Source organism: Buteo buteo, chromosome 4 (assembly GCF_964188355.1).
Source record: "Buteo buteo chromosome 4, bButBut1.hap1.1, whole genome shotgun sequence".
Lineage (NCBI taxonomy): Eukaryota > Metazoa > Chordata > Aves > Accipitriformes > Accipitridae > Buteo > Buteo buteo.
In genome coordinates this window covers 49,664,550-49,686,471 of record NC_134174.1, presented here as the reverse complement: position 1 = coordinate 49,686,471, position 21,922 = coordinate 49,664,550, and the positions used below count along the sequence as shown (strand labels likewise).

Below are 21,922 nucleotides of genomic sequence, written 5' to 3'. Positions count from 1 at the left end.
GTCCTCAAACTCCCATCAGATCTGAGAGAGCCTGTGTAGATTTGCTCGCCCTTCCTGCACAGAACATTACAATGTTTATAAAATATTAAATTTGTGTAGTCTGCCGGAGAAGCAATTGTTCCAAAATAAAATCAGCAGTCTAGACGAAACATAGACACCAGAACTTATCAACAGTTGTCTGACTTACATCTTCTGATGCATCTTGAGTGGGTCATAATACCAACTTTATTTTCAGTGGTGCATAAATTAATTACACGCATTTAATAACCAAAATATCATTATATTCCCCCTTTAATATCATAAAGGCTTTACGCCAGGGAAGCACTTAATGTGCAGGGGGCCATAACAGGCTATTATCCTTGTGTAATGCTATTACAGAACCAATTATGCGCCATTATACTTGCTTTTTTTGCAGTTTATGTGATTTGATCCAATCCCGCGTCCCTGACTTGAAAATTTCATCTGGGTACTTTAAAGTCTAATTTTCACCCGGGCTGAGGCAAGGGCCATCTCTCTCCGCTGAGCCTATGTCTCGGATGCATTTTAAAAGTAATTGCAAAGGGTCCCGCCGCATATCATTTGCAGACGGGAAGCGAGCATAAATCCAGGGACCCCTCGCTGTGAACAAAATCAAACTTTGCCGTGGTACGAGCGCTTGGAAAGGCAAGGCGCGTGCAGAGCGGCCCCCCAAAACCCATCCGGCGGCAATTAGCCGGCGCTTTGTCAGCGCCGGGGTCCAGGCGGCGGGGCAGGGCTCGCCCGGCACGGCACGGCACGGCACGGTCCGGCCCGGCACGGCCCGGCACGCCCGCCCCCGGCCCCGCAGCCCGGGGCACCCCGAGCGGGGCGGGGGGGTGCGGGGCGGGGGGGGGGCGCCGGGAGCCGCTGAGCCCCGGAGCGCCAACGCTCAGAAAATAATGGGATTTTGTTGCTGCTGTTCACATTCCTGGTGTTTGCTGAGAAATGATGGGGTTTTTCTTTTCATCTTTCTTTTTTTTTTTTTTTTTTTTTTTTTTCCCCCTGCTCTGCACACCACGTGGGCCATTTGTAGGGCCCAATAGACCTATCCAAGTTACTCACTGTAGACAGCGCTGGAAATAATCAGATTAAGGCCAATTATGCGTGAGATTATAAAGGCAAGTGCTGAGAGGCAGAGCATGCTGTAGACAGATATAAAGACATCTGGCCACTTCCAGAACTCCACAGAGCCCTTCTGTCTCTGCAGCCAACAACTCACAGCGCCTTATTCCAGTGCAAAATACCCCCAAACCTTACTGGTGATTTTTACTTCTGTTCGGTTTAGGTATGGATTACTATTTTTATTTGCCTTCTGGATTTTTTTTATATGACTGCGTATAAATTTGAATAGATTTTTTTTCTTGCCGAGGACATTAGTTTCCAACCCGAACACAACTCCCAGTGTGTTGGATGCTTTAAAAAGAAGACAGCTTTTAGCTTTTATTGCTGTTTCATTTAGGCAGAATAATTTAGTTTTGTTTTTTTTTTAACAGTTCGTTTTTAGCTATAAGCATTGTTTTTTCTTCATGTAATTATTTACTCCGGAAAGCAACATTTAAGATAATTAGATAGTTAGATAGATAGACAGACAGACAGATAGATAGATAAATAGATGGATGAATGTATAGATGGATGGATGGATGAATGTACAGATGGGTAGATAGATAGAAGCATGGATGAATGGAAGAACAAGAGATAGATAATCTGCTAGGCGGGGGCGAAATAAAAAGAAAGAGAAGCAACAAAGTTTTACTGATTCTGATTACTGTGCACCTACCACGGAGTTTTCTGCCTTTGGCTTTTTCAGTGCGTTGCACAGGGTTAGACACTACTTTCTCTGCTTCCTCTGGGATGGGATCTAGGATTTTCAATGAGTTTCTCTAGGTGCTTTCTTCTGGTTATTCACCTTTTCTGTTCTTTCCCTCTCTCTGTCTTCAGGTCGGCAGGAGACACCTCGGCTGTGCGTGGCGGTGCCCGGCTGGGGAGCTGGTGCCGCTGTGTCGGTGCGGGGAGTGCGCGGAAGCCCCGCGCCCCGCGGGCTGGCCCCGGCCCCGGCCCCGGCCCCGGCCCCGGCCGCCGTCGGCCTCGCAGCGGCGGGCAGCGGGCGCCCACCCGGCCGCAGGGCCATGTTCTACTTCCACTGCCCCCCGCAGCTAGAGGGTGAGTGTTGTCGCACAGAGACGTGTAAGTACAAGAGCTGAACTTCGGGGGGGGTGATGGGGGTGCGCTGGGGGATGGAGAGAGAAACTGTGGTCTGACTTGCTCCAAGACTGTCCGGCTACAGATATGTGCTGAGATAAGACGCAGCTCTATAGATACAGCTCAATATAAAAGTGCATCGTCTTTTTCCTTGAGAAAAAACAGCACTAACCCCCCTCCCCGCGCCCAGCTTTCCCCTCTTGTCACAGGATGGAGAAAGAAGGATTGCATGGGTTTTTTTTTTAATTTGATTCCTGTTGGAAAGGCCTTGTTTTTACACCCCACCCCCGTCATTTTGCCACCTGCCTCCCCTCTGTGGATAGCGATCCCACAGTTGAGCCTCAGGCTACGAAAGAGATGCTTTTCTCCCCTCCCAGCGCAGATGTTGGTGTCATGGCTGTAATCGGGACACTTTCAGGACGTGGTCACGCCTCCTCCCTCCAGCCAAAGGGACCGCATAAATCTTTAATGCTATTTTACAAACATTCTGCGGGAGGATAGGGAAAGATGCGGCACGACTGGAAAAAAAAAAAGCAGAAAATAAATATTTGGGAGGATTTTTTCCTTGTGTTATTGATCAGAGGGTTTTGTTTGGGGTGGTTTTTTTTGTTTGTTTATTTGTTTCCTCTTTTAAAAATATATCAACCTTCGGGATTTCCCCGTGTCACCCCCGCTTATGTGGCCTCTGCATCCGCTCCCTCCGACCAGCGCTCGTAGTGCGGGGAGCATCCCCGGAGCCTCGGCCGCGCAACTTCAGCTCCGGGCGGGCTGTCCTGCCGTGCCCGGGTACTGCCGGTGCTCGCCGCGGCTGCACGGCGGGGGAAGGGGCCCGTCCCCGGAAAATCCCCCTGCCCGCCCACCCCGCTCCTTGCATGGGCATCACCCGGCGAGCAAGGGGCTTTCCTCTCTGTAGCGCTGCCAGGAAGAGGTGGTCCAGAGGTTTCATCCTCCTCCGGGGAAGGGTCATCCCTCTTTTCAACACGGCTGCCGGCGGACCCAGGCCGGTCTGCGCATCGCCGACTGGAAAATGCGCTCCGCAAAGTTGTCTCCGGCCCGGCCGGGGGAGCCGGGCTGGGCTAGGCAGTGCCGGGGGTCCCTCCGCCCCCGGCCAGCCCGCCCTGCCGCCCCTGCCTGTGCCACTGAGCGCCGGCACGGCTTTGTTCGTTAGTTTTTGGCAGACAGCTTTGGAAACGTGCTCTTGTTTGGTTGTTTTTTGCTTGCTTGTTTGTTTCTCCGGTGGCAGTTTGGGGCTGGTGCCTGGTTTTGGCGGCCCGAGCCGGGGAGAGGTCCCCACAGGCTGCAGCCTCTCCCGGCGACGGGGGCTGTGGGCAGCGGGCCGGGGCTGGACCTTCGCTCTCCCGGCGTGGGCGGCAGCGGGGCGGGGGGGTGGTCTGTCTGCCCTGCTAACGGGTGAAAGCAGCGTAGAGCATCCCAAGTAAAAAAAAAAAAAAAAAATAGATCCCCCCGTCCAAAAAAAGCCCCAAACATGCACCCATCGCCAAATCGAAGAAGCGGTAACAGAAAAGCCCTTTTCGGCCAGCGTTTTCGGTGGGTGCGGGCACCCAGGGAGGCCCGGCGGTGCTGGAGGGAAGTGACTGGGCTTTGGAGGTCACCGCAACAGTATTTTGTTCTCTGACGAGCGTCTCCCAGGGCCGCAGCAAGCCCTCCCTCTGTGCGAGGAGAGGGCTGGGGGTCGTGTTTATTTTCCAAATGATGCTGCAAGATGAGCAGCAATCTCCAGCCCCTGTGCCCCTAGGCGGGGCCGGCCCGGCCCGGGGTGTTCCACCGGGCAAGTCTGCGAGTAGGGTCCTGCAGACAGTCAGCAACACTTCTGTGGGCTTGGGTATTTTTCTGTTCTGTGTTTTTTTGTTGGTTTGGTTTTGGTTTTTTGCTGGGTTTGGTTTTTTAACCTTGTTTTGTCAGCGGACAGAAAGGGAGGGCAGCATTTCAGCCGGGGCACCCGTGATGTGTAACTGGGGGAGCCACGAAGGCCGGAGGCTGCTCCACGGAAAGTGGTTTGCATCCCGGCGGGCCGTCTGCCCTCTCCCGGCCTCCGACCAGGGACAAACTCACAGTGCCCCAATATCTCCCTTGGGCCCCTTGACACGCGCCCCAACCCGCCCCCCCCCGGTCGGGGAAGGGCAGGGGCTCTCCCTCAGCCCCGCTGCCGGCTCCCGGAGGTTCAGCCGTGGCCGAGCCCCTCGAGCGCTCCCGCCGCCCCCGGTGCTCGGCGCAGGACGAAGCCCCGTGCCCGTGTTGGCGGTTGGCCTCCCTGCAGGCGGGCGAGCACAGCGGGGGCGGCTCGGAGGGCGTGTGGGAGTGAGGGCAGAAAACGGCCAACGGCCCCGGTCCTGCCCGTTCCACTCCCGGGGGGCTTCCCCTTGCTCTCCCGGCAGACGGACAGGGCTTTTAGGAGCTCGAGCTGCCGCCTAGGTCAAAGCCTCGTCTCTTCGTCCTTTTAAAACACAAATGTCCCGAAAAGGACCCTTTCCCGGGGCGGGCTGCCCCTCACCCGCGGCGGGGTGAGGTCAGGTCGGCAGGACCCCCAGGCGCCGGCAGGACCCCCCGGCCCGGTCGGGCAGCCTCTGCCCGGGGGGATCCCGCGGTGCTTCCGAGGCCGGCCCGGTCGGGCAGCCTCTGCCCGGGGGGATCCCGCGGTGCTTCCGAGGCCGGCCCGGGTGCTCGGGGCTCCGCGTCCCGCGGAGATGGGGCGGCGCTCCCCGCCCGCTCCCGAACGGCTCCGAGCCGCCGGCCCCGCGAGGGCGGCCCCGGCTCCCGGCTCTTTGCCCCCCCTCGCCCCCGGGGCGCGGCGGGGCGGGCTGCGTCTCCGCGGCCCCTAACGCGGCTTTCCGCCCGCAGGAGCTGCCCCCTTCGGAGGTCACTCCGCCGGCGACTTCGACGACGGGTTCCTGCGTAGGAAGCAGCGCCGCAACCGCACCACCTTCACCCTGCAGCAGGTAGGAGCCTGCTCCTCTCTGCCCCCGACCTGCGCCCCGATTGCCCCCTGCCTGCTCCCTGCCTGCCCGCCGCCCCCCCCCCCGCCGGCTCCCTGCCCGGCCCGCTGCCTCGGGCGGCCCCGCGTCCCCATCCCTCGCAGAAACCCCCGTGGGGCAGCTGGACGGACGCCTCCCGGGCCGGCAGCTCCCCGGGCCGCACCGCGCCCCAAGCCGTGCCCTGCCCCTGACAGACAGATGTGTTTGCTCTTCTCCCCTCCACCAGCTCGAGGCACTGGAAGCCGTTTTTGCCCAAACCCACTACCCCGATGTGTTCACTAGGGAAGAGCTGGCTATGAAAATCAACCTCACGGAAGCCAGGGTGCAGGTAAACGTTCTGGGGAATTATTTAACTCTTGGGTATTCGAACTGGCAAACTTTTTTTTTTTTTTTTGACATCATGACTGCAGAGTGCACATTTGGCCAAAGAACGCAAATGAAGACGATCTGTCATTTTCATGATGCACTTTAATAACATCAACATAATGTGGAATATTAGATTAGGTTGATTAATCGGTCATTCATAATTAACTAGTGATAATGTTCTACACTAATTTGTCCGCGTCTCCAAGGTACTAAATTACATCAATGCACATCCATTTCCTTGCTTTTGGAGGGGGTGTGTGTGTGGAGAAAAGAGCTGAGACGTGATTCTCCAAAGCAACTATGACCACTGTCGAGCGATGGGGTTAGTCAACTGCAGGGAGCCCAACTGCCAGGAAGAAATCTTCTGCACCTCTTCAACTTTTCTCTCTTTCTCCTTCTTTCTAAGCACTTAATTAAAACAGCTAAAGAGCCTGCAAAGCAATTCCCTCACTGTTAATATGATCCAATAAATACCATTGGCCACGATTACTCTCTTTCAGTCCCACTCTTTTCCACCCCTTCCTTCCTTCCTTCCTTCCTTCCTTCCTTCCTTCCTTCCTCCCTTCCTTCCTTCCTTCCTTCCTTCTCCCCACTTTTTTTTTTTTTTTTGATCCAGATGTTTGCTTTTCCATATCCAGGGATTAACTTTGTGTGTCTACAAGCTCTGCTAAGAACAGCAGTCCTGCAGTTGTCAGAGATGGATCCCTGTAACTCCGCAGGCATCTACCACAGAGTTGCAAACCGTTTTTTGAACACAATTATGTATTCATTTTATTTATGGGGCTTTTCTGCACGCTGTTTTTGTATTTTTTTTTATTTTTATTTAGGTGCTCGGGGTTAAGACTATGCAAAGATCTAATTGTAGGAAATATAATAGCTTGCCTTTTGTTCCCTAGGGTCATGTTAGTATCTCTTAAAACCCAATGGCTGAAGAGAGATAATGGAATTCACCACAGTAAATTGGGGATTGTAAACAAATTATTTCTCCTATAATCAGATTATGCGATCCTGATTATTAAATCTGAACATGAATCATTGGTCATATGCGGGCAAATTAAACTGATTATTATTTGGAAATGAAAATCTCCTTTTGCCACTGCATTGTAGGTACTGGCTTAAAAAAAAATAATAAAAAATGCCATTTTGGCTATTGGTGCCTAAAGACTGAACTGCAAATTGAGATAAATGGGACAATTATTGAGCATTCAGAAGTGGAAGATCATAACTTCTTCCTGAAAGGTGCAAGGGTGAGATAGGGGTGGTGACAATTAGATTGCTGAGGACTGGTGTTTAGCCTTGTTGTTGGCTATTATGCAAACAGACAATAGATGCAAGCATTTGTTTAGCCTGCTTTCATGCAGGGACATGGGGAAACACAGAGGATGGGAGATATGTTTACATTTATACCCCTTGCTCATTCAAATATGATTAATGTGCTATAAAGCAGAGTCTTAATCGAAGATGATGTTGTCAAACAATAACTAAATAGGGAAATAAACGACTTCATCATGCTCTTTCCTCAGAAGCAGGCGAACTGTCAGTGCAAAGTCATTAAAATATGATAATGAAAAATAGCTCAATTAAATGTTGTTATAGCTGTGACCTTCATTCAATTAAGACACAAGAAAGTGTCTGCATTTTGCTTTGCATTTAACTGCTCTAAATTTAGAATATAGATAAAATCATTATTCAACGTTTGCTGATACATGCAATTAAAAGGCAGCTAACTAAAATGGAGTTGGAGGAGGAGAATAATAATAACAATCTCGCCTATACTTGAAGTCATGTATTAAAATGTGGATTTCCTGACCTCAAGAGAGGCTTGGCATTTTCCACCTCAAATAAAGTGCTTTCAGGGCATAAGCTCCAAGGTAAATGGAAAAAAAAAAGTGTTTGGACTCAAAGTCAAGGGATAAAATCAAGAACATGAATATTTGTATTGCGCTACAGGGAAAAAGTAAGTTTTGGAAATGGTGTATATTAAACTGCAGAATGATCTTCCAAAATTAGTATCTACCACCTTTTGAGTCGTCTAAATGCAGACTGGACAAATACATCAGAGGAATAACAGCAAATATCAGTCCTCTCCAGGAAATGGGCTGGATAAGATGGCCTAATACATACCTTTTCATTTCTGACCTCTCTGATTCTAGCAGCAGCTCATTTAAAGACTTATATATGGTTTTGCTAGAGTGCTTAGATACATATTTAAGTCCATCCCTATACAAAAGGCTTTTAAATGTGTTAAAAGATAGAAATCAGTGAGAATTAAATGTGTGCATAAAGGTAAGTACACGTTTAAGTGTTTTGCTAACTGGCACAGTAACATCAAAATTCTTTTTTTTATGGTTTTTTTTTTCATTTTTAACATGCCTTTTGAATGTCTTTAGACATTCCTGTCTTGTTTTCCAGACACAGAAATATTCCACATACAAATGTAATCCTAAGGCTCAACTAGAATAACAGTGGGGACACAAAATAAGAGAAATTTTTAGCCAAGCTTCCAAATGACTGATTTCACCAAAGTAACAATTTACAATTTCCTTGTTTTGCATTTGGCTAAACATGGTATTCAGCCTGGATTGCTCTCCTGCTCCAGGTGTGGTTCCAAAATCGACGAGCTAAATGGAGGAAAACAGAGAGGGGTGCTTCTGACCAAGAGGGCTCTAAGGAAACAATGGCTGAGGTGGCTCCTCCTGCAAGGAATTTAAATTCCCCTTCTCCAGCAGATCAAACCAGGAATAAAAAAGAGGGTCTGGAGATCCAGCAGAGGTAAGAGTAATACATGTTATCAACTGCGTCTCTTTGGGGCAAGCATGCATCATACATATGTATATATACAGACTTGCCTGCTGCTAAGCCTTGACCTACACAGTGTCATCTTCAGGTAGAGCCCAAATCATTAGAAGATGAGCTGTCTCTCTTGCAACTCACTGCTCCCTGTGGAGACGCTGAAAGCTGGTGGCCTTGGGAGGCTAATGTTATCCAGGCTTGGTCCCATCTAGTTGGATGCTGAGACACCAATGTGTTTGTGTGCATGCACAAATGCTGTCTTTGGAACCAACTAGTTCTGTAGTTTTGTAAGGAACTTGTTTTCTCTTCTCCATCAGCCTGAGCCGAGCAGTAGGTCCTACAGGACCTTTCTTCCCCTCCTGCCTGCCGGGGACTCTTCTCAACACAGCCACCTATGCACAAGCTTTATCCCATGTCGCCTCTCTAAAAGGTAAGTGACTTGGTTTAACTTCAGGGATAAGCTCAAAGAGTGGCTCTTTCAAGCTAAGCAGCATGGTCCCACTTGAGGCAGCAGGGAAGTCTTTGGGAAATGATGGATCCTTCTTTCTGTTATGATTGGCAGTAATTGCACTGACTGATGCTGCAGGTACAGGAGTGAGTCTCCTGTTGTAACTTGTAGCAGTATTTGTGGTGAAGCTCCTTCATTTTACTTGGTTAGTTTTAGTGAGGTCAGGGTTTGTCTCAAGAAGCAAGGCAGGTAGGGTTTTCTCCTTAGAGTTTTCCTTGCATATGCTTTCTTTTAAGAGTCAAATTTATACTAATAAATTACTTATACATATCCTTTTGCATTATACATTACCTGGCACTGTTACTGATGCCTCATCTGCTCTTTGCATGTGGTTTCCTTTGCAGTACATCTCTGCACAATGCCAGACCTTTCTCTTCTTGAACAGTATGTCCGCTTTGAGAACTTCAATAAAGTGTGAGCATGGAGACAGGGGAGGATAGAAAGTAAATCCTTATTACCTGGGACCCAGGCTTCAGGAAGGGTATATCCAGGGTATATCCATATCCTTTCAGTTCCCAAAAAGCAGCAGTATGCATCTTTTAAAAATAAATCACCAGCTGATCCATTAGCTGTTCCTAGTCTAACAATTTATAAGACTAAGGGTGTAAGCAGGATGAATTCAATTTATAGATTTATAGGATGTAAAGCCTCATAGCACTGCCAAGCACAAAGTGGCACATACATTTACTCTGTGCCCCAATGTGGTGCAGTAATCTGTGAGGAAACTTTCCCAGTTTAAGACCCTCCACTATGAACACAAATGTCCTCTGATACCTCTCACTATGTTCTCTGGCATACCTCATGCTCTTCGTGATTATTTCCAGTTAGATCAGCATTACCAAGGTATATTCCTGAAGTAAATGCTTGGAACTGCTGAGTTTTGCATTAAGTCCAGTGTCCTGCTCCCTGTTCCCCCTTCCCTCCTGTCTTTTCAAAAAAGCTGAAGCCAGACACACCATACAGCTACTGGTATTTTGATAGGTGTAGGACCTGTGATTTTGAATCAAGAAGTCACACACAGGTGTGACCTGAACCCTAAAACTTAAAGGATGACTGTCAACCTAAACCCTGTAAATGGGCAGTGGCTGTTGGACTGCATGAGTCCTCTTCGTGTCTGCTCTGTGACTGCAAAGTTTTAAGGCAGAGACATTTGGCTTCCTTCACTGGGCAGGAACAGCCTCTCTGGAGTAGATATGGGTGAAATTCTTCAGGCAAAAAGGTCATTGATAAACATAGTCCCGGGCAGGTTGAAAGTTGTGGAAATGGGGTTGTGTTCAGTGAATAATTTTGGATGGAAGTAAGGTGTTGGTTTTTTTTTTCTTAAAATTTCCATTTAAGCATTTTGAAAATTAAATGCATCAATACATTGTTCTCACGTGTTTCATGTTTAAATGTAGCTAAATTTTAAGAAAAATAACCCAAATAAAAAAAAAAAGAAACAAGCAAAATGAAATAAAAATGAATGAAAAAAATTGTCATAAGGTTTTTTTTAGTTTTATTTATTTGGAAGATTTCCAGATATTCTTTTCTGTTATTTTACAGCTCAGCCACTAAATTGAGAAATTAATAATTTGCTCCTTTTTGCTTGATAGCAGTTTTACAACCTAGGGGCAGGAAAAATCCTACTCCTGAATCTCTTGTAGAGAAAGTTATTAGATAGTCAGTTGCCCAGGCTAAGAGGCAGTGTCCCTGAAAAATTGGTCCCAAATGTTAATATAGATTTTTTTATAATTTGTATAGGGATGGTCAGTTATCAGATGCATGTGTATTCTCTTGATGAATGGTGTCAGCTACATATGCAGTTCCTTGCTGAGATGACCAGTTTATATTTCCTGCCTGGCACTAGAAATCTCCAGATACATGCAAGGGCATGTGATAACGTGGTATATTTTGATTTTAAGAAATCTAGTTACAGATTTGTATCCGTATATCCACCTTTTTTTGCATCTGCAACTGCATATCCACCTACCAGGAACTTTGTGGAGCTGCCTATGCCTGTCAGCATATTGTTATACTTGCAAGGAACTGGTAGACTGAGCTGCTGCTTTGAGGAGCGATGTTTTTCTTCAGCAGCTAGGCCTCAGTAATGTCAAATTTTGGCTTTGAGGTTAAGGAGGAAGAATTTGTTGTTCCATAAGGTGGCAAAGAACAATTGTAGCACATTTCTTGTGGTATTTATATACAGAGTATTTTCTCCTCTTTCCTTGGCTCATCTCTACAAGTTCCTCTTTCCCTGTTTCTCCAAGAGCAATTCACTTGGGCTGGGGTAGGGGCTGTGCACAGCAGACCTTGAGCTTCAGTCTCGTTAATTGACAATGATGAACAGGATGAACTCTAGAGGTTCTGAGTGGACCAAATTTATCACAGGCCTGATTCACATTTTGTTTTCCTTTGGTATGGCAACAACCAGGTGAATGATGGTTCACCTAAATCAATGTATTTGAGAGCACAAGCAAGCTCACATGTCAGTCTGGAGGAAGAGTTAATGGTTGTGGGAAGGAAGGAAAGGACAGGGAGAGACACAGCATTCACAAATCCTTTATATGACCTTCTTTGTCTTGCTGAATTCAGTTTGTTTGTCCCTTCTCATTTCCTCCTTTGAGCTAGGAGCTGATTTGTACACTTCAGGCCTGACGAAGGACAACTAACCCTACATTTAGGCGGGCATTAGTCTGTGTCCTTATGTGTCTTAATGAAGTGACCTAAGATTCTCCCTTGAGAATCTAGTCACATTTTGCAGCAGAAATGCCGACAGGACTCTGCCACAGTGATTCTGATGGCATAGGACTGTATGCCACACAGAATCCCATCAAATTCAGCACAGGGCATAAAATTCTGAGCTGTTCGGTTTTTTGATTGCTTGGATAAGGAGAAATTCAGCAAGTAGTAAAGTTTTCCAAGATTTTTCAAGTTTCATTGAAGAGTGAAATGATCAAGAGCTCTTCCTGGTATCTCTCTTGTGCCAACCATGCTTTGAAACTACCAGAGTCATGCTTTAACCCTAGACAGCGAATAAGCACCATGCAGCTGCTCACTCACTTCCCTCCCACCCAGTCGGATGGGGGAGAGAATCAGAAAAAAAAAGTAAAAGTCGTGGGTTGAGATAAAGACAGTTTAATAGGACAGAAAAGGAGAAACTACTAATTACAATGATGATGATGATGATGATAATAATAATAATGACAATAATAAAAGAATTGGAATATACAAAACAAGTGATGCACAATGCAATTGCTCACCGCTCACCAACTGATGCCCACTTAGTTCCCAAGCAGTGATCCAGCCTAGCCAGCTCCCCCCGGTTTATATACTGGGCATGACGTCACATGGTATGGAATACCCCTTTGGCCAGTTTGGGTCAGGTGCCCTGGCTGTGTCCCCTCCCAACTTCTTGTGCCCCTCCAGCCTTCTTGCTGGCTGGGCATGAGAAGCTGAAAAATCCTTGACTTAGTCTAAACACTACTTAGCAACAACTGAAAACATCAGTGCGTTATCAACATTCTTCTCATACTGAATGCAAAACATACATAACACTATACCAGCTACTAGAAAGAAAATTAACTCTATCCCACCCGAAACCAGGACAATCAGGAATTCTTTGTGCTTTTAAAAGCAAAATAGTTGTCCAGAATCAAAGCACCATTTCACTACCAATTAGTGCATGTCCCTGCTTTCTTCTATGCAAATGTCAAATTAAATGCAGCTCCTCTATATGGATCCTATAAATAGATATGTATTCCAACCATTGGGAGAACAATCCTGGCCAGTAAAGGGAATCATATTCTTCAGTAAGGCTGTAAAACCTGCCTGCAGACAAATGGGCACTCTCAGCACATCAGATACTACTGGGAAGTCTAGGTTGTTTTCTTATTCTTTTGAAGAGACAAGATGTGCTTTGTTGGGCTTGTGAGCCAACACTTCGTTGGTGTCAGTGAGTAATATCTGACTGATGCTTTAGTAGGAGACAATTAAAATCAATACAGTGAATAACAAGTGATGATGGCGATGTAACTAATTAATAATTATTTTATGCTCTCAGGGACCATTTTCATTCTGCCAGCTGAGAGTTCTCTGTCTTCTGTAAAGAAACTAATACCTCTCTTTCTCCTTCTCTGACTTTGATTGCTTCGCTCCAGACCCAGATTTCCAAGGCTGCATAAAGTGTCTAGGGCATGTGGTTCCTGGATCTAATTTGTAGTATAAGGATATAATAGTTGATGATGAAGTTGGTCTAGTAGAGACAAGAAATCTCAGGACAGCCTAGCATGGGGCAAGGACTGAGCCTGCAACTTTGCTTTTGGAAAGACTGTGTGGTGCACTGTAGGCTTGCCTCATGCTTTGTGTGGCTCTGCAACTCTTCAACAGGCAGCGCTCATCTGAACCCCACATGTGCCACTTCTAGGAAAATGGGGTGTATTGTTGGAACATGAGACCAGATCTGCTCTGATGAATGAAAAGAAAGCTATTCTCCCTAAGCACTATGTCCCATGAACTCTGCTGTCTCTGAAATTGAGATTTCTTTTTTTGTCCTCAAAGGGATGGTATTACCACCACAGGACACTGAAGAAAGCAGGCTGGCTATACAATAACAATCAGAACTGTAAATCAGAGCACAGAGTGTTCCAGAGAAGAGTGTATTACCACTGGACAGTTTTTCTGTGTTTCTATCAAATATTCTCTATTCAGTAATACAACAGACATTTTCCTTCCTTAGCTGAATCTTCTCCCTCTGTGAAGTTCAGCACATCAGAGGCTGTACTTAGGAGCAAGCATCTGTTAGCTACCTTATCACCTCACTATGTACTATTCTTTCAGGAAATACAATTTCTCATTTGAAAAGTTAACATAAGATCATAATTTCTATGGTATACAGGGTTTCCTACTTCAGGGTTTTAGTTCTTCACCACTGGCCATAGTCAGGAAACAGGTTGGCTCACATAGATGAAATTTCTGGTGTTTGTTACTCTCTGAAATTGTCCTAATTTGACAACTATGCTACTTCATTGTGGTGACTTCGACATTTCCATGATCTTCCAAGATGAATCACTTACTGTAAACCATGCATCTGCAGTCCATTTAGCAGATTTAATTGCAGACCTCAAATATGAAGGGAAAATACTTGTTTTATTTATGGGCTGTATAACAATAGAGTCATCAGGAGAAGCTAGTGTTCTGTGCAGAGAGAGACCTCAAAGTACCTTCTTAATGGATGACAGCATGAATGCAATTCATTAATGTAGAAGATGTTATTAATGTGTGTAAACAAAAATCCCCGTTTTTTAGCGGAAGTGTTCTACCATTCCGGTGGCTGAGGGCAAGAGTGTGTCTGTTACATTCCGTTGAAATTTCCCCAGACCCTGTGATGAGTGCAGTGTATGAGGAGAGGAATAATTACACTTGCCAGGGAATTACTTTCATAATTCACCCACAGCTCTGTTCTGCGCAAGTTATAGCTCAGTTGGTTTTCACGGCACCTCCACACCACTGATAGAGAAGCAGGATTGCATTATGCACATCAAAGTGGATATTCCAGGGCACCATTGATTAGGGTCTTTTATGGTTTGTTGCTGCTGTGGTTGCTGTTGTTCATATTAGGGAGGCTTAATTGCAGTATCCAGGAAAAAAACCGCAACAACTAGAACTGCCCACCCATTCCTTTTCAATTTCTATTACGGAAAGATGAAGAGAATTCACTCAATTACAGTGGGCAATTCCCATTGCCAAGGCTGAGAAATAAGTGTTCAAGGACGTAACTTTTACCCTTGAACTGGTGTTTACTGAATTGAAGCACCACTGCTTACTGTAAGACTGGGGAACAGGACTCAAAACTCTAGAGGTCCTTTATTTTCTCTGTCATTCTCGATTATGGACTTACTGACTTTTCTCATGTAATATAGCAAATATATCAAGTGGGTTCTATTTGACATTTTCCGTAGTTTACCTGTCACTGTGACTTTAGAGAATCTAAAATATTTCTTTAGTTTGCTGCAGATGCACAGACCTTAAGCAAATTACTTTGATTTCCATATCAGAGGTCCCTGACTCTAGCATTGTCCTACCTTGCAGGTAGATTTTTTTATTCTTTATCACAAATATTAGGGAATATGCAGATACTAGGAGCCCTAAGAGCCATGGGAAGGAAATGGGTGCTGGCTTGTTCCTCCAGGACAAACCTTGATTAGGTTAGTGGACCTTAGCTGGGCAGGCGTTTCTATTGACCCCTCTTGGAGTGACACGTCAGCAGGATTTAGGGTCAGATCATGTTTTTGATGTGGAACGGAAGAGTGGTAAATGGTTGCTGAGCTGACAGTATTCAAAGGACTAGTTCTGTTCTCCCAGGTCTTGTGGGCTTTGCTGCCAATTTTCTTGTCCAAACAGGAAAGGTCCTGGCTTCTGAATTATTTTTTTGGAACAGTACTAATGGCACGAATAAAGGAGGATGAAATCCTCCAGTTCCAGTGTTGAGTTATTTACATAAAAGGCTCCTGCTAGAGCAACTGAGTCAGATCACCAGCTTTTCATTGGACATATAGGGTTCACAAGCCAAGGAGATGTGAAATTGTAACATTTGGACTCTGCTGTCAGCTCTGGAGTGCTCTTCCAGCCTCTGGGCAGCACAGAGTGCCTTCCACAGTTAACCAGCTTAGGCACTAGAAGGAGGAACTATCTACCACAACTTAGCAGCCTTCAGGCTACCCTAAATTATACTGGGAGCATCTGGTGCCTCTCCATTTCAGGCTTTAAGTTCATGCCTTTGTTGTTCTTCTGACCTTCCTGATTCAGAGCTCAAGAAGGTTTGGATAAAGACACTTTTGTTTTTCCTGCTTTTGCCTCAGGCTTTAATAGACAGAGTGTTGGCATCATATATGAAGAGCAAGAGGGAGCTCCCTTTTTGAATCACCTTTCATGGGTAAATGACACTATGAACTTGAAGTTGTTGACCTTCTAACCCTTGTGAAAGTGATTTCAGAGTTTATGAGGCTTTAGAGCTCAAGCAAACCAATGTGACTACTATCAGAAGAAAACAATGCTTAAATCAAGCATAATATTTCCTCTGTAAACTAAACAGCATGCATTGACAGGTGAGGATTTTAAATGGGAAGTTTTCCTTGCTTCCATCTGTGTCAAGTTGCTGTTCAGCTGTCCATATCAAATGCTGATATGCACAAATACTGAAAGAGGGAAGGAGTTGGGGTTTTGCCTTTGGAAAAGCCATCTATTAAATTTTTAAATTGTTGAGTTGAAATACAAAATGTATATTAAAATATATATTTATTTTTATATATTTATAGTAAATATATATTTATTTATATATTATATTGATACTTATGTATCAATAAGGGCCCCGCTCCCACCCCACTCTTCTCAGCTGAAACTGAACCTTGGAACTGCACAGAAGAGTCCACAACCAAAAATGTAGATCAAATATTGTTACAATTGAAATGTGATGTTGGCAGAGACAAGACAGAACTAATTTAATTTTTCCTGTCAGTCTCTGTAGTAGATCAATTAAACTGCCAAGTGGATCAAATATTTCAGACTGTATTTATTACATTAAGTATTTATGTTCAGGCTGAGCATTTAAAGTATGATCTCATATAGGAATACAAGGAGGTTCAGATCAATTCAGCAGAATTTGCTCTAAGTTAATGGAAATCTAATTGTGTATTTTAATTTTGTGTACAGGAGGCAGTAAGTTCCTGAAAGAAAGAAAATGGTACCCTGTCCGTATTGTAGCAACTTGATCCAAATGGCATTAAAGTAATATCAGACTGTCATAGACGTTAGTGGAAGCTGGATCAAGATCTAGGGCTAATAGCTTAACCCTCACTGATTTTGATGGGAGCTAGGTGCCTAAACTCCTCTGAGGATCTGAAATAACTAGGAACGATTCCTTCCTTTCCCACTGTGGACTCAGGGTTACTGCAATATGATGTAAAAAAACACTGATGTCTGCCTCTTTCTCAGTGAAAGTCACATCCCTGTCCATCGTGGGCTGACTGACGGGCAGGTGGAGACCTTTGGCTCCTGAGTCTCCCATTGTTTGTCATGGTTTTTGTGTCAGCAAAGTCCGACAGATTTCACTGGACCTACTACCTGCAGACAGAAGCAATTGCAAAGTAGATTCAACCTTCCTTACAACCTACATTAAAAAGAAACGGAGCTAAATTCTACTTTCCTGTATTCTAGCTGGACCCTGGAGCAAATGACATGTTACTTTACTTTTTTGGGGGGCGTTGGCTGTTCTTTGCAAGTGTTTTAACCTCAGTGAAGATTAAAGGAATGGTTTATGGGTGAATTATTGCTAGAGGTAGCCTAGTTTCCACCACAGGTAACTGCACCCTCAGGTTGCAGAGCCACTAGGTAATATCAGGTCTAATTATTAAGAAAGCTTAGATTGGTACTGAAGACTGATAAATATTTTATCCCTCTCTAACAATGGAATGAAAATTATTCTTAGGGGATGGAGCTGATTCCTGCTCTTTTGAAAAGGGGAAGACTCTTTTCCACTTTCCCCCACCTCCCACTAAGCAGACAATGTCTGTGCTCAGTTTTGCATTAGGTACCGCAGACGGGCTAGCCCTCCCCTCAGCCTGGGAGCTGAACAGCCGCGTTTGAAAGTCTCACTCAGGTTGCATTAGAAAGCAGCAGTGCAAAGCCGATGCAGAGGCAGGCCTCCATGCTCCGCCATTTCAGAGCTGAACCTTAAGATAGTGGGGCTTAATAGTAGTGAAAAAGCAGACTTCTGTGTGGCTTCTGCAGCTAAAGACCTGCTGCAAACTGTAGGGACTCTGAAGTGCCAATCTTCCTCTCCTCCCTCTTGTTAAAACAGTGGCCATCTAGGACCCCTGAAGTGGCTGTGATTCAAGAGGGCAAAAAATGATTTTATGAGCATGGATAGTGGTAGCACTGGTTGGTTGTGTTACTGAGTGGATTTTTTTATAAACCCTCCTCTGACCTGCTCAAAGCAGCCACAGAATTCAAGATTGAGCTTCCTAGTGCTAAAAGCAAAAAATGGAGGATTTTAGTCAAGTGTTGAAACTTGCTCGTGCAATTCATTTGAATGCCTGGACCCATGGAAATGTTGGTTTGCTGATCATATGCTCTAGCAGAGGAGTATTACAAGAGAAGACTTTCCAGGTACATTAATAACTTGTCCCTTGTAGATTCTGTTTTTTAAAATGCAAAGAGTACTTTTTCCTGAATGTTACCTGCAAGCTGCTAATCTCTGACAATTGCTGTGTAGAAGTCTTGCCAACATCCTAAAAACAAACAACTGTCTGCCTTCATCCCTAGCAGATGGGTGCTGACCCGTTGCTACTGAGAGCAGAAGTGTAAAAGAAAGACTACCTGCTCCCTGCAGGTTATTAGTTCCATCACTTAGTCATGAGCCATTTAACTCAAATATTAACTGCAGAAATTAAAGCAAGTCCTTGGCTTGGAAAGATCAGAGGAAGACATTGCATCATGTCAAGATGTGTGCAGCTGGGCTATTTCTTGTTGGGAGGTAGCATATCAGCACAGGACAGACTTTTGCCAGGGACGTAGAAGAGGATGTGGAGTTTGCGTGGCTTCTGAGACCTGTGGAAAAATGGTGTCACCCAATGTTTCTCACCAGAGAGCAAATTAAAGTAGTAGCTCAACCATTCCACCCTGCCTCCCCTCCCTACTCCTCTGACACATTCTCCTTCATTCAATAGATGCATCTAAGCTAGGTACCAGGGTGGCTTTTTGGATGGATTACATGTCCTGCCCAGTGGTCAACCTACACTTCCAGGTGTGCTTGTTTGGGGACTAGTCCAAGTCCCAGCATTATCGAAGATAAGCTAGAGGAAGAGCCTGCAGTGGTCCAGCTCAGGAAGCAGCTGGTGGAGTCAGGACTGCCTCTGGAGTGGGTTGCAGGGGAGCCTTTTGGCTTAAAAGGGAGAGGAATACCCATTTCACCCTTTCTCCAGTGTTTTATTGCCTGCTGGGAACAGCCCATGTGTCTCAGATGACAGGGTAGAGATGGTCTGGCCTGTCTCTCCTGATGGGACTCTTAAGCTGTGTCAGCAGCAGCAGCTTTAGGTGGCCTTGGCTCTCTTCTGGGGGCCATTCTCTTCGAGGTGGCATCCTTAAGCAACACAGACATTGGGTGGGTGAGGGCAGAACAGACCCTTGCAGGTAGGCATGATGCCAATAGTTGGCATGGGCCTGGCCAAGGAAAAGCCTATCTCATCTTACAGTGAGATAGGAGAGGGTCATTAATTCTTGCATAATAACCAGAAAGAATATTTTCACCTTTCTCTCTGCAGTCATCTTTCAGGTGTAGATAAATGATGGGACCCCCACCAAATGCAGCTGCCCAAATTGATCAAGCTTCAGTGTGCAGGTGGAGGACAGGGGACACCTCCAGCATGGGGCTGACAGTAGCCACAGAGCAGCAGCTTGGTATAAGATGCAGGGGATGAGCTCAGCCTCACTTGTGGGGAAATGTCATGTGTGATCTAAACTTCACTGCTTGCTTCTGACTGCTGGCCCTCCCTCACTTTGTTTGTCACCCTGGATGACTCGCAGTGTAAGATCCTGCACAGTGGGCCGCAGCAGAACAGGATCTGGCTTTTCTAGCCCTGATCCAGAGAACATCTATGTACCCACTAAAGGTCAATAGGGGAGGGATTTGTTGCCATTCGAGAGTCCAACCCCATCTCTGCCCTCTCCAGACTGACCATGGAGGCAACAGTCAGACAGTCCCCATCACCTTCCCCATCAGTGATGGTGCCTTGTGTCCTTCCTCCCCAGGGAGCCCGCTGTGCTCGTGCTGCGTTCCAGACCCCATGGGCCTCTCCTTCCTGCCCACCTACGGCTGCCAAAGCAACCGCACCGCCAGCGTGGCCGCGCTGCGCATGAAGGCCCGGGAGCACTCGGAGGCTGTGCTCCAGTCTGCCAACCTCCTGCCCGCCACCAGCAGCAGCCCCACTCCTCCCACCAAACCCGGCGCCGAGGGCAGCCAGGACAAGCAGCCCTCTCCGTCCAAGGAGCACATGGAAGGGGAGAAGAGCGTATGAGACCGGACCGGCGCCGGCCCCTCAGCTCAGCGCGGGGACCCACCGCTGGGGTGAACTGCAGCATGGCCGTGCCCCAGCAGGATGTCATGGGGCCACCAGGGACCTGGCAAATCTGAGTGGCCTCTTTGGCTGCCTTTCACACACCCTTGCTTTTCTTGCGCCACTGTAGGTTCATTCCCCTGATTTATTGGCACTAGCTGTGTTTGGAAACGTTCGTGAAACTGTTTTTAGCCCCCCTTCACACCCCAGGGACACTGAAACGATCCTGGCTTGCTCCTGCTCATCTCAGCTTCCCATCCCACATGAGATGGAGGGCTGGCAGCAGGGCAGCACTTCCAGATGCGAGGTCCGGGGCAGGAGAGGCATCCAGGCATCATTTACCCCGCCGCACACAGCAGAGGTAAAGGAATATGCAGGTATATACCAATTTGTCCTGCTGTCTTCTGATTTGACTTCAAGCAAATCTATCCCGGGCAAGCCAGGTGTAAGAAAAGCAGAAACCAGAATGAAACTCTTCTTAATTTTCCCCTTCTCCCTACTTTTGCCCGAAAGTGAAACTTTCCATGGAGTAGATTACTGGGAAATTGCTGAGATCAGTTAAGCCGTGAATAAAATCCTTGCACTAGTCTCTATGTGGACATTAGTCTGTTACTCTTGCCATTCCCTGAGTTAGACATAAAAGACACATGACTCCAGAGCAGCATTCATGGCTTCAAATGGTAATGCTGGTATTTAATGGAGGGTGCAGTTGAGTCTAGATCTGCACAAAGCTGGGGGTATTTTAGTGTCATTCTCTTGGAAAGAAAGACTGGAAACCAAAATATTCCTGCATTGCAATGCTGCAAATATGTCCTTGCATGTTTTGTTTTTAATAAAGAGGAAATAAAGCTTGGAAGGATATACCTTTATGCCATCCAAAATCAGACTATTCCATTCACTGGAGGCTTGTCGTAATGAATCTAGATATGAAAATGTCTTAATTATTACAGAATGGGCACAGTGCAAAGGAGAAATTGATGCCTCAGGAAATATAGTCTTATCTCTGACCCCAAATGCCCCAAAGCAAAGCAGACTAAGATCTGATGCTCTAAAGCAGGCATTTTAATCTGGGGTGCCCCACATTTTTTCCATGGGAAATGCATATGCAGATTTAAACTTAGTGACAAGGACTTGCTTTTCTCAGGTGCCTTTTGCAGACTCCTTAGGCTTGTCCACAGATGTCCCTGGACAACAGGGTGAAACCACTGCTTTGAGACTTGACCAGGTAATGTGGAGGCTAGTAGAAGGATTCCTGTCAGCTCTGATCCTGCACGTTGTGCTGAGGACCTCCTGCAGTGTGCTGAGCACATGCTTTTACAGGGGGTTGTGGCCGGCTTCTCACAGGATCTGAGCTTGGGGATGTGCTTGGAAAGGCAGTCCCGACTAAGGTTGGCAGCAAAAATTTCTCTCCCCCACCTAAGTGATCTCAGCCCACGAATTTCACAGAACCTGGGACTTCTCTGCAGGACCCTCCCATACCCGCTGGTGCACAGCTTCTTTTCCTGGAGGCAGGGCTTGGTGTCAGCACCCATTCAAAGGGTGGAAGCCCTGGTCTTCAGGGGGTGGCTTGGCAGCACCAAGCACCTTCATTGCTCCTGGAGTGAAGGGTGCCAGGCATTCCCCCAGGGTGGGGTTTGTGTCTTCTGGACACAAGCCATCAGAGGGGACATTGCTGGGTCTGTCCTTGGATCCAAGTACAAAGAAAAGTCTGACAGGGCCCACATTCATCAAATGGAGTCATTTTGCCTTACTTTTGCCACACTGTGTTTCTTTTGGTAATCCTGAACTGTCATAATTGCAGGGGGGAACATGCAGTAGTCTGTGATCTGCCTTTGTGTTCCAGCTTCACGAGCTGCTCTGCTGAAATGCAGGTGGAGGTGGCTTCTTTGGCTGCAAATCATGGCTTAGTTTAAACAACAGCAACAACCTTTTTCTTCCACCAAAATAAAACAAAAATT

General features: G+C 46.4%; 1 protein-coding gene across 1 annotated transcript; it reads left to right on the top strand.

Moving 5' to 3' along the window:
• The first annotated feature begins 2,144 nt into the window (after positions 1–2,144).
• On the top strand, positions 2,145–19,925 carry DRGX (dorsal root ganglia homeobox). Its single transcript, XM_075026925.1, has 6 exons — positions 2,145–2,178; positions 5,077–5,174; positions 5,437–5,538; positions 8,176–8,348; positions 8,687–8,799; positions 19,660–19,925. Exons 1-6 carry the CDS (start codon positions 2,145–2,147, stop codon positions 19,923–19,925), a joined length of 786 nt encoding a protein of 261 aa, XP_074883026.1.
• Positions 19,926–21,922: the final 1,997 nt, after the last annotated feature.

Excerpts from the sequence above, each read along its gene's own strand:
- DRGX (XM_075026925.1), top strand. The coding sequence starts at position 2,145 with ATGTTCTACTTCCACTGCCCCCCGCAGCTAGAGG. Across the intron at positions 2,179-5,076 it reads CTGCCCCCCGCAGCTAGAGG|GAGCTGCCCCCTTCGGAGGT; the intron begins GTGAGTGTTGTC and ends TTCCGCCCGCAG. Across the intron at positions 5,539-8,175 it reads TCACGGAAGCCAGGGTGCAG|GTGTGGTTCCAAAATCGACG; the intron begins GTAAACGTTCTG and ends CTCCTGCTCCAG.